Source organism: Sphaeramia orbicularis, chromosome 21 (genome assembly GCF_902148855.1).
Source record: "Sphaeramia orbicularis chromosome 21, fSphaOr1.1, whole genome shotgun sequence".
In the NCBI taxonomy this organism is placed as follows: Eukaryota; Metazoa; Chordata; class Actinopteri; order Kurtiformes; family Apogonidae; genus Sphaeramia; species Sphaeramia orbicularis.
Genome location: NC_043977.1, coordinates 56,342,178 through 56,360,219, shown reverse-complemented (window position 1 = coordinate 56,360,219; position 18,042 = coordinate 56,342,178). Strand labels below are relative to the sequence as shown.

The following is an 18,042-nucleotide window of genomic DNA, read 5'->3' as shown; positions in this document are numbered from 1 at the left end:
TTTGTTAGTTAGTAATTGAACACTTTTTGCTCCCTCCATCGGTTCCCTTGTTCTTTTTTTTTTTCCTAACTTGTCTTGTTCATCATCCTAACAGCAGAATGGTAGTCTGGCTGCTTTTGGTGCTGAACAAATTTGCTTTTCCAATGGAAACTTCATAAAGTATATGAAGCTCCCCTTGATATTCTACTGTGTTTATTATGAGTTTTGTTGAACCACATTTCGATGCCGGACCTGACATGGGGGGGGTTGTTGAAGGGGAGAGAGCAAGAGAGAAGAAGGTGGTGAAGACCCTTACAAGAAAATATCAACAGTACAAACAGTAACAACCATGGTGATAATTATAATGGGAACAATAACTATGACCAGAACTGAGTAGAGAGAGAGAGAGAGAGAGAGAGAGAGAGAGAGAGAGAGAGAGAGAGAGAGAGAGAGAGAGAGAGAGAGAGAGAGAGAGAGAGAGAGAGAGAGAGAGAGAGAGAGAGAGAGAGAGAGAGAGAGAGAGAGAGAGAGAGAGAGAGAGAGAGAGAGAGAGAGAGAGTTATTTTCCAAATAAAAACAACACCTTTGAATAGTGTGCATGGTATAAATACTTTTTCTTTTACTTTCTAATTTACCAGTGACCTCACACAGGCTGAACAGGAATGACCGCAAAACTGGATGTGGGAAAGAGAAGGAAGAGAGAAAAAAAAAAACAAAAAAAAACAAAAAAAAACTACAATAAAATACATAAGACCTATTAATGATGAATATAAGAAAAGAAAGAATGAACAGAATATCATTCACCACATCTGCCCAAATAACAGCAGTAACAAATCCACATCAGTTGTTCACATTAGTCTGCTGTGATAGAGAGACTGCATCAGAGGAAAGTAAAGAGAATATTTTGTTTGTGTGTGTAGATAGATAGATAGATAGATAGATAGATAGATAGATAGATAGATAGATAGATAGATAGATAGATAGATAGATAGATAGATAAAATTGGTTCCCTTGTTCTTGTATTTCTGATTCTTTGTTGAACTCTGAAGATGGCATTAAATTCATTGAAAACCATCACAAGCCCGACAGTCTCATGCATTAGAGTCCACACTAGTGTGTCGGGCCTTAACACTTACAAACTGCAGGACACTATGGGAGTGGTTTGGTACAGCGGTGCAGTGGTTAAAACTGTCACCTCACAGTAACAAGGTTGTGGATTTCATTCCAGCACTGAGCGGTGTGGGCTGTTCTGTGTGGAGTGTTGGTGTTTTCCATGTGTCTGCCGTACTCTGGCGTCCTCCCACAGACTTAGGTTTCAACGTAGGAACCATAAGTTAATGGACCAATCTAAAAGCGCCTGTAGGAGTGGATGTGAGAGTGAATGGTTGGTCTGTATGTCACCCCTCCCTCACCTGCTGGATTGGCTCCACCATCCCATGACCTTCTCGAGGACTAAACAGTTCGAAAAATGACTGAATGTGAGGAAATCGTTGGACTGCTGTTATAACTGCCTCAAGCTAACCCTATCCCTCATGTAATTGGACATGGACTCAGGGGCGTAGAATGGACCCGTCCATCCCAGTATCCATCCACTCCTGTGTACTCACTATCAGTCCAACCACTGTCCGTAGTGTTTAGTCAATGATTATGGCACACAAAGGGTTAACAGTCGGTCTCTGCTAGAAGTCCCGCCTCTAACGTAAATGTCGCTCTCTGATTGGCTCTTTGGTTTTGCTAACGTACATGTGATTGGCCGTCTCCGCTGTCACTCCATCTACTTGTAAATTTAACCTGTTAGTTGGAGCGCTAACGTAAGTTTTCAATGTGTTTGTATTTGTTCTGTCTGAGTCACATCAGCTAGACAGATGTGAATATCAGTGGTGTCATTTACATGTACATTTGGACGTGTGTGTGTGTGTGTGTGTGTGTGTGTGTGTGTGTGTGTGTGTGTGTGTGTGTGTGTGTGTGTGTGTGTGTGGTCTGTAATTAGGATTTGAAGAATGTCAAAGAAAAGAAAACTGGTCATAAGACACTTCTATAGGAGTCAGTGTAAGTTAGTTCAAGGGTCTAGAACTGCAGAGGCTCAACACAGATACTGAAGAAAAGACACTATTTAATACCAAACAGATACACTTTTAAAAGTTACTTCACTTATTATTTTCATGTATTTCTATGGAAGAGTAACTGTTTAAAAAACACAAATAAAGAAAATTTGTGGGGAAAATTCAATAAAACCTCAGATTGTAAATGTGATTCTAGATGTGATTTTATCCAGATTTTTGGGAATAAATTACATGTAATAATTGAAAGTAAAAGCCTTTTTTACTCAGATAATAACTGTACCATCAAACTGTATGATCACTGTATCCAGAATCTGTTCGTATGTCATGAATCAACAGAGGAGGAGGAGGAGGAGGAGGAGGAGGAGGAGGAGGAGGAGGAGGTGTAAATTCCCAGTTGAGGTTCAATAATAATGCATATGTTAATCATGAGAATAACTTTGCAGAATGCATTAAATTCTTGTTTTGTTTTTGAATATTCAGATATACATTATAAACATGTCAATTACTGAATTTTTTTCTGACTATGATTGTTTGCTTGTTTGATCAGCTCTACATGATGTGAAATTATGATTGCAAATGCAAAAAAACATCAACTTTCTGGGGTGCTGCCACACCAATGTCAGAATCAAACCTACTGTCTTGCATTGACTTAAATAATGTTAAGACCTCTCTTACCTGAAGTATCCGATAATGAAGATGGCCACAAGCAGAGAGCTGAAGGACACTGCGTACCCGACAGTGTACATGATATACAGCCGCTCAAAGAAATCTTGCTGTAAATACAGAGAAAAGCAACATTATTCTTTAACAGAAAACAAATATTCATTACTCAGTCTACTCACACAGACACAACACTGGTGGAAATTTTATATTGCATTGAAAACCCTCAAATGAAGGTTCTTTGTTCTTTGGAAATTAAAAGGTGAAATTTTACTGAAGCATATAATCAAATTAAAGAACAACTCAATAAAGCACATCTGGAACTGCATCAGACTGATTTGAAAAAAATTTGAAAAAAAAAAGTCCTACTGTGGCAGAGTTTACACATAATGCACTTAACTGTATTCAGATTCAGTTTTTCAAGTCTGAGCCTTTCATCCGTCCTTGTCATTTCACTTTTTATTAGTCTTATCACATTCTTAGGTAATATTTATCCCTTAAAAATTTTGTAAACAAACCCTCCCATCATGGAACTTGAATCAATCCCTTGGAGTACGCTTCCACAAACTTTATTCAGTCTTACTTGGTGAGAATATTTTTTTTTTTTTTTTAGCATTATTAGAAGGGATGTGTATTGGCAAGAATACGGTGATATGATACAAATCACACATATATCACGATATATCATGATACTGTTAAATAGGCAATTTTTTGTTTGTTTCTTTTTTAAAATGATTATTTCCTGGAAGAATTGAATTACACCAAAAATCTGCACAAATACTAAACACATTTTCATTTGATCAGAACAGGATCTAATGCTATGTCATAAAACGTTCCTGTGTTAAAACTTAAACTATGTTTTACAGACATTATAGTTTAAGATCCTGTTCAAATCTTCATATTCTATTAGTTTATAATTAAAATCATAACATTATTTTTGTGCAATCCCAAAAGAGGAACTACCATCTGCCTCTCAGACAGTGAAAAGTGTTTTTAGGATGCTTCAAATAACCATTATTTAATACAACAGTGTTAAATAATAATAAATAACATCTAAACATTAAAGAAAACCAAAAAACAAAATTGAACCTCCACAATATCTGCATCTGAATAAATACCTAAAAATATCAATACAGTACTTTTAATATTGATACAGTATTGTGAAATGAAATATTGCGATATATTGCAGAACCGATATTTTCTAACAGCCCTAATTATTACCCAACTGTACGTCAAGTGTGTGTTTGATAAACAGTGACATCTGTGACACCGGAGCCTCTGTGAAGAAACCCATTCATCCCTGTTGAACTCTATATTTCAGTACATTTTTCAGAGCTGGAAAGCAAAGTTGGGTCAAGTCACGCGCCTATTGACTTTGAATCAAAAAATTAGAATTGAGATAATGATTTCAAACTTTTTATAGTTCAATAGTATAACATCTTAAGTTTCTAAATCCATTAAAATGTTTGCCAAAAAAGGATTTTCAAGAAAATTACAGAATTTTTTATATGAACTAAATTCAGTCCCTCGGAAAGTTCACTAAGAATAAATAATAACATAACTTATCACTGCTATAATTTGAAATCTCAATCATATAATTTTCTATTTTCAATATATTATTATGACTTTTTATACACCCTTTCATCATTACAAAACACCACTGATACTGTATACCTGTCTTTTCTTTTCCTACATAACCAAAATTCCTAATTCCCTACATAACCATTCCATTCTTCAAAACTCTTGCCATAAGTCATAGTTATATTTAAAAAATAAAAAATGCATCCTTGGTTTATCAAAATGTACACCTTGAAGAACATCTCAGCAAATTTTCATAGTTAGGAGACACTTTCAACCGCACTTTTAAAATGTTTAGAAAAAAAGGAAAATTTAGATGTTAATTTTTGTTCCCTACATAACCATGCAGTTTTTCAATTTTTTTATGGCAAAAGCTCTCACTATATCTTTTGTTTCTTTTTATGAGCTTCAAGTACTAGTTAATACCTTTAAAATGGTGTATTATTCATGTCTCTAGCTTAAATATTTTTTGAATTACAGTATAAAATGTAGTCGGGGACTCCCTACATAACCACGTGACTTGATCCAGTTATCAGTAACTCTACACCAGGGGTGTAAAACTCATGTTCTTTCAGGTTCCACATTCAGCTCAATTTGATCTCCAGTGGGCCAGACCAGTAAAATAATAACAGAGTAACCTATAAAAAATGACAACTCCAAATATTTTATATGCAAAAAACAACATTCAGTTATGAAAACATTTACATTTTACAAACTATCCAAACAAAAAAGATGTGAATAACCTGAAAAAAATTGAAATTTCTGAAGAAAAATAAGAAATAATAATAAAAAAAATCTGATCAATATTCTGCCTCAATTTATGATTAATCCATGTGCATTACAGATCAGATCTACCAAGACATAAAACAGGCAGTATATTGTTAAAATTGCACTTGTTTTTCTTTAGACATTTCAGATTGTTCATATTAGTTCAAGTTATTGACGTCTTATTATTAAAGGAGATCAGAATTTAATGTTCTTTGCAGTAAATCAAAGAAAAAAAATTGGTGTTGCCATTATTTATCGGCATCATGTCATATTTTTTTCACATGAAACCAAGAAGACAATTTGGAGTCATTATTTCTAGGTTATAATGCTATTATTTTCCTGTTTAACGCCCTTGACTGTTCTCTTCTTCTCACTTTGCAAATTCATCCCAGGGGCCAGATTGGAACCTTTGGCGGGCCGGTTTTGGCCCCCGGGCCACATGTTTGACACCTGTGCTCTATACCAACCTCGAAATGAGATGTAAGGAATTGGTCTGCAATACTAACTGGAATAATGTTTACTTTGGTGATTTACACATGTCAAAGTCCTTTTGAATTTAATCTAAACCCAAGTACATCATGATTTTTACTCGTGCACCTTGGGCATTCAACACTGAGTTCCAAGGCGGTACTGATCCCACCGTGTGGAAACTGCAGTGTTTATAGCAGTAAAATACATCAAACAAAGAGCAGAAAAACAGACAGAAACATTCATGAGTGAACAGGATATATCAAAGAGAATGTAAAAAATTAATAGAGAATGTGCTATTTATTTTACTTGTTCTTTTCTGTTCTTGTTCTGCAATTAAACTTGAACTTTCACTGACAGATGCACTGCTTTTTTTGCCTTTCCTCCTTCAGAGGAGGAAGATGGGGTGAATGATGGATTTACAAAATCCACAAGAGATTGTAGTTTGGATTCTGGATTCTAGGATACAAGTTTGTGGAAGAAGTAGGCACTTGTGTGGGGGTTTGGAAGTCCTACCACCAAAAAAAAAAAAGTTTTCCATTAAATGGAAATCATTGATGTTAGCCTACAAAGTTCTCCATGGATCTGCTCCTACCTACTTCGGTGCGCTGATAAAAGCTTATGTTGCCCCACGACCACGCCACACTGTAACGGGCTTACTACAAAGGCTGAACCCAAATGCAAGACCAGTAGACTGACGTGAAGTCGAGAGTGTTTATTGAACACAATCACAAAGGTTAGAGTACAACACAGAATAATAAACAAATCTGTGAAGACACTGGGTTCTGGGCTAGTCTTCTGGGCTGTGAGCAGGGTCAGCGGGCGGCCAGCGTGGCCGAGCCGGAGAAATCCCAACGGCAACCCGACTAGGATAAAACAGAGGGATGTCAAAAAACAGACCAGGTCATACACAGAAAGCAACGGGACATGAGGAGCAGGCTAAACTCACGGTCAGTAATCCAGGCGATGGGTCGAACACAAAGGTAAACGTTGGAGGCTGAGGTATCACAGGGGTTAGGCAGAATCGGTAGTCGGATAAACGAACCAGGTCACAACAGACGAGCAGGCAGAACAGGAACAGGCGGAATCGGTGGTCGGTAGACAAAACGGGTCACAACAGGCAGACAGACTGACAGGATCCAAGAAACGCTGGTAAGTAAGCACACGAGGGCGCAAACAAACTGGCAAAGACAGAGGGGAAGACACAGGGTTTAAATACACAAGAGGGCGGGAAGACAATTAGACACAGGTGGAACACATCAGGGCGGAGGCAGGTAATCAGACACAGGTGAAACAATCAAGGAGGGGAAGTAAAGACACCAGACATGACACATGAGGGAAACTTAACAAAATAAAACAGAAAAGACAGACAAAATCCAGACACTTTCTGGGAGCCGACATGTCGTCTATGGAATGTTGTCTGGTGGTCCCTGAACCTTGCACAAGACAATCCAGGCTCTTTTCATGGGTCGTTCCACATTGATGGAACAATCTACTGAGCACTACCAGAACAGGGGCGTGCCTACCTGTCTTCAAGAAGCTCTTGAAGACCCAGCTCTTCAGAGAACACCTCCTGTCCTTGCACTTTCAAACATTCCATTTGTCATGTATTATCATGTCTATTCTGTTGTTTTTACTTGGTATTTTTATGTCACTGTTTTAAGTGTACAGCTGCTTTTATGTCTTTTGAATCTATTCTTGTATTTTAGTCTATTATTTTGCATTTTATTCTTCTGTACGACACTGTTTTAATTGTACAGCTGTTTTATTTTTTTAATCTATCCTTGTATTTTTCTTTCGTTTTTGGTTTTTTCCTGTAAGTCGATTTGGAAAAAAGCGTCTGCCAAATGCATAAATGTAAATGTAAAACAGTAGATAACTTCACATATCTTTTGTGTTTATACTCTGAGAGACCATTGCACAGGAATTCCTATGTACCTGAATAAGTGCACAAATGGTAAATAATCTTTATCTTTATATGTTTGGACCATTACCATATGAGTGCACATAAACATGGAAAAGTGATGGCAGACACATCCAAAAGTTTGATTTTACTTTTTGGGTTAGGTGGTGTCCAAAATGGTTCCCCAAACACTGATTAATTCAATTTCATTATTCCTACAAGATTTAAGCAAGTGATGGTAAAATAGGCACTGGTTAAGTGTTTACTCCTCTGGCAGCCAAACTGTCTATGAAGACATAAATTGCTTTATTTGCGGTTTGAGGGAAACTGTACGTGGACTGTCACAACACTGCTTATTAGTATAATGCTTTTTAGAAAACAGGTAGAGGTGCTGGGTGGGAAACGGTAATGGGATTTTTCACATCAGAATCAACATCACAAACAATCATCTTAATTTCAAGAACTACTGTTGTTTGGTAAAATGCAAATTTGACCCTGTGTAATTTCAGTTCAGTTTATTTCCATCACTCAGATATCTCGTACGCTCATCCGATACCTTTGCATCTGAGAACACCCTGAAATTGAACACCCGCATCACCTCAAGTTCCTTGATTCATTTTCAGCTCTGATTGCTCCATGTTTAAATCAGTGTGTTTGCTTTATACCCATCTCAGCTGAATTCATTTAGTTCAGGAAAGCAGCTTCTTTTATACTCCATTTTCACATTTTCACTTCCAGTTTGTTTTTGGTTTTTTGCTCTGGTCCAAATCATTTGATGAGTTTACAGCATTTCCCCATTTCTTCAGTCAATTCACATGGTGAATAATCCAAGTAAACCAAAATGGACTGCAGATAACCCCGCTTCTTAATGGCCAGAAGTGTGTGGGGTGGAGGAAAGGAATGAATACAGGAAGAAGGTTCTGTGTTAGCTGATCAGCCTGTGGGACAGTCTGCAGTGATCACTTATTAAAATGTTTGGTGCTATGGAGCAGCTGAGAGATTTATACAACTGTTATTCTATTGGAGTGGCGCTGTTGATCATTCTGGTTTTGCTGAAGTAGGAGCTTAAACCAGTTTAACTTATGCAAACTGGGTGAATGGACATTTGTCATTATGGTAAACTGTGTCCGATTAAAGCGTCCAACAGCAGCGACCTGATAAAGATTCCATCACAGCGTCCAGTCCAACTTGTTTAGCATCAGCAATGAGGACCATGGCAACATGATGAACATAGTCTTTTGTTTGTTGTAAACAGACTCAGATTCTATGAAACTGTGAGCAGTTTACTGCAGAGTCGAGGACAACAACATGAATATGACATTTCTGTAAAGTTTGAGGAAGATGAACACAGTGCCTATTGTGTGTTCACTAGAAAGTCCATGTGTGGGACAAGAAAATGGCAAGACTGAGAGGAAAACTGGAGTAACTAAAACTGTCTCAATACGGCAATGAGTCAGGTTTGGAACTGACAAAGGGATGAAAAAGATAAATGTGCACAGGAAAAAATCACCAGAAAAACAGGTGCTGCTTTCAGTCAAAACAAATCAAACCATCAGGGCTCATTTAGTGGCGACTGTGCCAGCCAGACCTGGCGCCGAGCCTGGACCAGCGTAGAGAACATGCGTCCACGCTCTTTTGTCATAAAAGAAAATGCCTGTAGGGACGCATCTACCAAGCTCTGCACTAACTGATCCACTGGAACTGAGTCCAAGGAGGAAGATAGGCCCAACATCAAATGGGAGAGGGAGTTCCCAATTCGGCCTATACGGGCTCCCCAGTCATAGGCCCTGCAGAGCAGGTCATCCATGACACAACACTGCGGTCAAGCATTAGACCTCAGAACCTGATCAAGAGGAACAATAAGAGAGGCAATGCCTGGTTCCACCACTGGCATATGACCCAAACCAAACTTGGATGCCTCCTGCATGGCAGCCAGGGCCTTGCCACCAGTCGTTAGTTGCGAAAACGCCTTTAGTATCTGTCCAACAGACATGTAACTCCTTTGCATACTCCTCTGAAGGAGGGACTACCAAGGTTGGTCCAGTATTATGGTGCCGGAAGAAAGTGCTAGAAGGAGCAGGTCAGGCCTGTGGAGCATCCGACAGCAAGTGGACGAGAGCTGTTCTGATCGCCACTGTCACTGACTCCTCTCCGCCTCCCTGAGAGCAGATGGAGGCATTGGAGTTGGAACCAGAAACTCGGGAGCTCGACTCTGGGAAGCTCTCGCAGAAGTGGGTACCTGAAGCTGTGACCGAAATAGCATCTTCATCCCAGACCGAGGCTGTATCCTGTTCAGGAGGACGAGCTATGCTGTGGCCAGCATCCTCTTGGAAAGACTGGAGGAGGGTTTTCATTTGGGCCAACTCAGATGTGAGTTGACCCATCCATGTGGACAACCCCCCAGTGTTGTCCCGTCTGGCTCTCTTCTTGAGCACCGAGTATGCCTGTGCAGCTGGCCGCTTCAGGCATGTTGACTGTCCTGGCAGCCATTGTCTCAGCTGCATAGCAACTGTGCAGTCAGTAGGCTGCTCCAATGTAGCTAAATGAGCTAGCCATACTGCCTGGGGCATAACACTACAATTGGAACATGCGTTCTCGGAGAACGTCTCACTGAGATGCTCCACCCCAAGGCAGGAGGGGCACAAATCAGGCCCATCCTCAGGTTGGAGCGGGGCCAAATAGGCTGAGCAACACAAATTTTCGAGCACTATGCAAAAAAACATAACAAACCAATAAGCAGCTAGATCGAGTCAGGTCGAACAGGAAATGCCACTGGTGACTCAGCTGAATACTGACCCCGGCTAGCAGTCAGCGCGTAGGACTTAGGTCAAGCAGAAAACGCCACTAGTGAGACAAAATAAAACATTGAAATCAAAATAAACATGGCAAATTAGGGAGAACATAAGCTCTACTGTCGATATAACACATAACAAAGACGAACTGTTAACAAGTAAACAGGCACAACACCAAGCACGGGGGCCAATAACATAAACACTGTAGCAGACACTAAACACGGTCGCTCAGTTAATTAGAAAAGCTGTAACAAGCCGAACGCGGTTGTACAGATGTAACAGAAAATGCTGAGTGGCCGAGCCGCAACGGAGCTATAATGTTACAAAACAAAACTTACCAGTTGTCAATCTGGTGTAAATGGATTCAGCTTGCGCAGCCCCTGGAGGGCGAGACTCGTCCACAGCTCCGATCGTAAGCCAGTCACAAGACTACTAGCAGCAAGCCGTGAGAGAAGCAGTGGTGTGTATACGAGCTAACAGCTAGCACAACCACTCATGCACTCAGTTAACCTGTGCACGAGAAGAAAAAAGGGACTGAGCTTCCAATGTCACGTGACTATATACACTCACGCGGGCCACCGGGAGGTCGCAGGCAATTTTGTTGTCATTAATACTCGACCTGAGCATGCGCAAGAATGATCATTCAGTGCTTGAAGCACCGCCTCTGGTGGTCAGTAGGGATGAAATAGAACTTCCTTTTAACAGGCAGAAACCTGGAGCACACCCCAACTCTGGAGGACGATCATCTACTTTGACCAACTGGGGTTAAAGAGAGAGGGTTAAAGCAAGAGAAAGAGAGACAGACTTTAGTCTTGCATTCCCAGACTTATCTCAACATATGCAACAAAATGGGCCTGTAATTTGAACACACTGAGGGAGAGTCAGGATGAGGAGGATGACACCTGTGATCTAGAACTGGTCAATGTAGAAGAGGAGATGATGCACTTTACACCAGAGAGACTATCTTACTTTGCTCATACACTCCAACTGGTTCTGGGTGATGCCTGAGATGACACTGGCTCAGTAAAAAAGTCTCCTGGGCAATGTTCAGAAACTTGTCACTTTTTGCCATAAATGTACCCATGTTACCAAGGTCCTGGAGGGAATGCACAAACTTCAACCTGCTAATGTCTGGAATAGCCAGTTGAAGATGCTGAGGTCAGTCCTTGAAGTTCCAAATGATGTCCTTGCTGAGCTCCACTGACCAATTCAGCTTTCAGCATACAAGCTAAAAATCATTCAGGAATTTTGTGAGGTGTTAGAACTAGACCTGCACCGACTAATTGGACATGCTCGGAAATTGAATGGCCATGACCTGTGACCAGCCGGTCAGTCTGAAATTGACTGATTTTGAGTGCAGGTCAAATTCCTGCAGTTGCTGCATAACCAGACCCAGGAGCCGGTTTCAGATAGTCATATATGAGGCAGCAATCAGGAATGTGAGGGGGGAACATGTGAACTCTGACAGCAGCCATTTTAGTCATTTTATATGATTTTTTTTTTTATGTTAGCAGAACCAATAGGGTCTTTTAGTCTGCATTGGTATTTATTATTTATTGTTGATTATTTAAATGAGTTTATTCGTAGTTGCCTTCAATGATCCTGTATTTGTTCACTGATTTATTTATTTTTGTCACAGTGCACTTTGGATGTGGGCTGATGTCTGTGGTAAGCTGCAAATGAATTGCCCGTATGGGATAAATTAAAGTTTTCTGAATCTGATTCTGAACATGTCGCTGACGGAGGCGGCACCGGGGAGGGGGGATTACACAGGGGGTTGCGTTCTACGCCATATGTACCTCACACTGAGTATGCACACACCATATGACTGTACAAAGTGAAAGTGAAACTTAAGACACTTTACTAATTCCTCTAAGTCTCCCGCTGTTGCGCACCTCATTTTCCTTTTCCCTACCTTCGGAAACTTTCATTTGAGGGGGCAGGGCGTTTGTTTAAGGGGACATTGCATTGCATTGCAATGTCTTGTGTGTTGTGTTTGGAAAAAATGAGATCTGAATCAGCCAAAATCAGCATCAGCCATCCAAGCACCCTGCAAATTGGAAATTGTGATTGGCCCAAAAAATGTAGTCAGTACAAGTCTAGTTAGAAGCTTTTGAGGAACTCTCAGACCGCTGTCATGCAGAGAAAACTGTCACTTCAAGCTCTGTTATTCCTTGTGTTAGAGGACTGAGACATGCAATCAAAGATGCAAAGAGGACTCGGAACCAGAAGTTGGTGTCGACCTTACAAAGCTCTCTTGAGAGAAGACAAGTAAAATTTGAGGACATGGAATGCTTTCAGATGGCTGCAACACTTAATCCAAGATGTAAACTAGACTGGTGTAATGGTGAAGAACAGATCATAATTAAAAATCTCCTCGCTGCAAAAGTTGAGTCTGTCTGTCCAAAAGTTAGTGCCACTTCTGACAGTAGTACTCAAACAAGGAAACGCTCCAGACTCTTTTCCTACATGGAGACTCAAACAACTGCTGTCCCAATTGACACGGTCTCACATGAGCTCCCAGTTTACTTGAGCACACCAGGTTTGGCTGAGGATGCTGATCCTTTATTGTTCTGGAAAGAAAACCAAACAGTTTCCCAAACCTAGTTCTCCTTGTATATAAATATCTGGCTGTACCTGCTTCCTCTGAACCTGTTGAGAGGATATTTAGTGTTGAAGGCAAGATATTCAGACCAGAACAATGCCACCTCAATGACAAAACATTTGAGGAGCTGTCAACCATTAGATGCAACAGCGTTACCCTGCAAAGTAGTTTAATAAATGATAATTGCATTTACCAAAACATTGTTTTGAAGAATAATTATAGAATAATAAACGTCTTGCTCTGAACTGCTCTAACATGTCACATATTTCTCTACTGATGAAGCTTGTCTCCCAGTAAACTCATGGGTGCCAGTACTGATCAGATTCAGGCTCAGTTCTGCTCACTGAAGATGTTGTGGCTACAGAAGCTAGGACCTCGCATTCCAATAGAAACACATCTAAAACAACAGTCATGACACTGCATAGCACATCCCAGCAACAAGACATGAACTGACAGTTGGCAAGCCACGTCAATAGGTGAGGTCCAATCAGAAGGCGGAGCCGGATGACGTTTTGAAGTCCAACCCATTGTTCGGGGTGGAGTCACCCAAGAAGATAACTGTCAACCAAACCCTGTACTCGGGGCTCTTTGACTGGAGTTCCTGCAGGAGCCCATGTCCAGAGAGACCAGCGCTGTCTTTTATATTTCACATGTGATCAGAATAAATTCTTAGACTGACACCAAGTGCATCCTGAACTCGTCTTTGGAGCTTCCAATCAACAAACATGAAAAATCCTAACAGTTTCATTTGATTACTTTGAAATGAGGATATTGCTAATTTTTCAAAATTAAGGGAATGTATACTTAATGTTAGTGTCTGTACTTCCATTTGGAAGAAAAATGTACGTTCCAAGTATCACATTCTCACTGATATGTGATAAGACAGAATTTCTCTAAATCAATCCAACATCCTGTGGGTGGAGTCAATTCAAATTCATTCACTGAATTTAATTAAATTCTGAAATTTGTACAACCCTGGATCAGATCAGTGCATTTTCAGGCTGTGCGCTGCACAATCATACTTACTCTTCGTTCCTCATCAGTGGGATGAAGAAAACGTAGGCACTCCGAATAATTGGACCATGTTTTGTTCCAGTGGTCCACAAACACCCAAGAACCGTTAACATCACACTTCCGATAGGCGTGTCCTGTGGAAATATAATTTTACATGATTCAAGGAATTAACTCCATATTTTTTTTCATTTTAGAATGAAATATTTGTATGTACTTGTTTGAGCTGTTTGTTTAACATTAGGAAACACCATTTCTAAGGCAACAACTTTCTCAGTTGACTACATCCATTATAACAGCCTGTGTACTGATTTCTATGTAAAGAATTGATTTTGTCCCAAAAAATCATTGCACTCCCTCCCAAAAGAACCACTCAAACTTCTCTTCTACTCTTCAGCAGCATCAGCATATAACACTTTCTACCAATAGCTTCGAAACTGAATCCGCTAATGTCAACAAGTGGCATTAGCCAACAACATAAATGTAAGGTAAGCACAAAACTTACATGGAGAACCTTCAACTACAGATCATTCCTGAGGTATAAGACAAAGCTAAAAATACCAGGTGATTTTTCAACCTACACTGAGAAAATATTTATCATATAGGTCAGTGTTTTTCAACCTTGGGGTCGGGACCCCATGTGGGGTCGCCTGAAATTCAAATGGGGTCACCTGAAATTTCTAGTAATTGATAAAAATAAAAATAAAAACTTCCTAATAAAAAATATATGGAGAGTTGAGACATGACAAACTGAAGCTGAAACTGCAGCACTGTGATTCTGTTTATCTGTCAAATGTTCATTGTGGTCAGTTTCAGATGCTGCAGCTCTTTCATAATTCATAGTTTCAGTTCTGGTTTGTTCAGTATTAATTGTCAGCCTTGTAAATCCAAACTGGACTGACTGTACATATCCTGACCAAGGAAAATCCAATTCTCCCTTTGTGCAGTAATCTACACCTGGATTTACTGCCTCCATCCATAATAATATACATTCTTTAGACTAAATGTCCTCTAAAATTAATGTATATTTGCCACATAGTATAGTAAACTATTATGTGATCAAAAACAAATTAATTTTAGTTTAAAAAGTGTCTCCATTTTGAATGTCTGGGGTCACCAGAAATTTGTGATGTTAAAATGGGGTCATGAGCCAAAAAAGGTTGGAAACCACTGATATAGGTCATATTAGGGACCAGAAATGTGTCATCATGAGCGGTGCTTCATCCACATTTGGAAGTCACCACTGAGGTTCTCGCAGTTAGATTACTGCATATGAAAAAAGGAATAAATAAATGAATAAATAGGAATGAATATTCAGCTTTGTACTGAACTGCTAAATCTGACTTGACTGACACTTCTGATTACAGTCCTAGTTACAGTAATCATGATATATTATTTTAATTATATGCAGCATTTGAGATGCTTCAACAATGTGCGTACAAACTGAAGATGTGCTCTGTGTTAGTTGTTCTAATTGCATTTAAAAAAAAAAAAAAAAGCGTATTAAAGTCCTCTGTAAGTCCTGTTGCTAAGATTGCAGCAGGCCACATTACACTAGAACACAATGACAGCCACAGTCTATTTAATTCAACAGGATGACAAAAGATAGTGACTTCTACCATTACAACATACGCCATCCTCCAAAGATGGTGACTCCGCCCCTAAATGCTCCATCATTCCCATTCTAGATCACAGGTGTCAAACACGCGGCCCGGGGGCCAAATCTGGCCCGCCAAAGGATCCAGTCTGGATTTGTGAAATGCAGAGATTACACTGAAGATATTAACAATCAATGAAGTTAAAATCATTTTAGGTCAATTCAATCTAAAGTGGATCAGACTAGTAAAATATTATCATAATAACTTATATATAATGAATACTGCAAATTTTCCTCTTTGTTTTAGAATAAAAAAAAGTAAAATTAGAAAAAAAAAAAAAAAGTTCCATTTACAGACTATCCTTTTACAAAAAAATATGAATATCCTGAACAAATATGAACAATCTGAAACATCTTAAGAGAAGTCTGTGGAATTTTAACAATATTCTGCCTGTTACTAAATCTTTAAGTTGTGATGACACGTGTAAATGATGAACTTAGGTGTAATATTGTTAACATTGCGCTTTTTTTCTAAAGAATTTTCAGGTTGTTCATATTTGTTCATGTTATGTTCAAGTAAAGTTCGTAGGTGTAAACATTTTCATTAGAGAATTGGACTTTTTCACTCAAAAACATCGAGAAAACTTTGGAGTTGACACTATTTATCAGTTCTTATCCTATTATTTATATCATTTTACTGGTCCGGTCCACTTTAGATCATATTAGTCTGTATGTGGCCCCTGAACTCAAATAAGTTTGACACCCCTGCTCTAGAGCACAGGTGTCAAACATGCGGCCCGGGGGCTAAAACCAGCCCACCAAAAGATCCAGTCCATCCCGTAGGATGGATTTGTGAAATACAAAAATAACACTGAAGATATTAACAATCGAGGATGTCAAAATCACTTTAATTCAGATTCCACATACAGACCAATTAGATCTCAAGCAGGTCAGACCAGTAAAATACTATCATATTAAACCTATAAATAATGAAAACAGCTAATTTTATCTTTGTTTTAGTGTAAAAAAGTAAAATTACACAAAAATGTTTATATTAAAAACTGTATTTACAAAAAATGTGAAAAACCTGAAATGTCTTAAGAGAAGAAAATGCAATTTTACCAATATTCTGCCTGTTATTAAATGTTTTCTGCATTTGTAATTGTAATGTAAGTTGTAATGCACATGTGTAAATGATAAACTGATAATCTGAGGCAGAATATTGTTAAAATTGGACTTGTTTTTCTTAAGACGTTCCCAGTTGTTCATGTTATTCAGATTTTTGTAGATGTATACATTATCGTAATTTAATTTTACTTTTTTCACTGTTATTACCTCTGCTAGGAGGTATTGTGATCACTTTGTTTTGTTTGTTTGTTTGTTTGTTTGTTTGTTTGTTAGCAACTTTACGGGAAAACTCTTCCACCCATCTTTCCCAAATCTTCCCCACAGATAGGCCTAGGCCCTGGGACCAACCCATTCCATTTTGGGCCAAGTAGGCCAAAGTTCAAGGTCACAGCAAGGTCACAAAATCTTCAATTTTCCTATCTGTCATCATTGAGCAATTTTCGAAAATTCATAAAAAAAAATTCAAAACGACTCCGATTAGCCTCCAATTTGATCCACCTGTAGCTTAGAACAATATCTTGTATCTAGCACAAAATTGTCCACATCCACTGTGGAATGTGGACTCTGTGGACATTTACATTTAACACTGAAAATCCCACTTACCACGCATTTAAAACTAGATGCACTCAGAGAGCGCAGACCTCCGCCAAGGCTGATCAGTGGCCCCCCCGTGGGCCCCCCCACCCCCGATCACCACCAAAATTTAATCATTTCTTCCTTATCCCATTTCCAACAAACCCTGAAAATTTCATCCAAATCTGTCCATAACTTTTTGAGTTATGTTGCACACTAACGGACAGACAAACAAACAAACAAACAAACAAACAAACAGACAGACAGACAAACAAACCCTGGCAAAAACATAACCTCCTTGGCGGAGGTAATTAGAACTCAACAAATATTGATTGAAATTGAATCTAATTTGACAGACACATGACTGGTACCAAGCTTCAACTTTGTACGAAATATCGTTCTGCTCCATTTCTCTTCTGTTACGCTCTGTTGACTTTAGTTTTTTTTTTTTTTTTTTTTTTTTAAAGAAATAGTCGATCCACACATGCACACCATTCAGGGTGCTTGGTGGAGGTTTGCGTTCTCTGAACACTTGTTGTTTTACTGGTCTGGCCCACCTGAGATCATATTGGGCTGAATGTGGCCCCTGAACTAAAATGAGTTTGACACCTGTGAACTGTTATTACAGAAATATGAAGACCACTTATCATTACAGCACTTAAACAGAGGGTTTTTGGTTGAACAATGTTTAATTGTGATATAGTGAAAAATTCTTTTTGTATGCACATTAGCATTTTCAGCATTCCACAATGACGTTTTCTAAGCTGACATGAATTTATGTCGGAGTCTGTTTGTGCTCAGTCATTTGGTGATGTGGTGGTGAACTACACCAGCGAACAGTAGTTAGTGTGCATGTAGATGTTAGTAGAGATCCACTAAATATTCACAGGGAAAGTCCCCTACATAGAAATCTGTTT

The 18,042-nt window shown here is 39.1% G+C and overlaps 1 protein-coding gene across 1 annotated transcript in view; it reads right to left on the bottom strand.

Moving 5' to 3' along the window:
* The window catches only part of pth2ra (parathyroid hormone 2 receptor a), a 149,646-nt gene that overhangs the window by 92,090 nt on the left and 39,514 nt on the right, over nt 1-18,042 (bottom strand). The window contains exons 4-5 of the mRNA XM_030124038.1: nt 13,843-13,964; nt 2,718-2,815 (exon numbers count right to left, since the gene is read on the bottom strand). Of these exons, the coding sequence (XP_029979898.1) occupies nt 2,718-2,815; nt 13,843-13,964 (220 nt within the window). The remainder of the gene's footprint in view (nt 1-2,717; nt 2,816-13,842; nt 13,965-18,042) is intronic.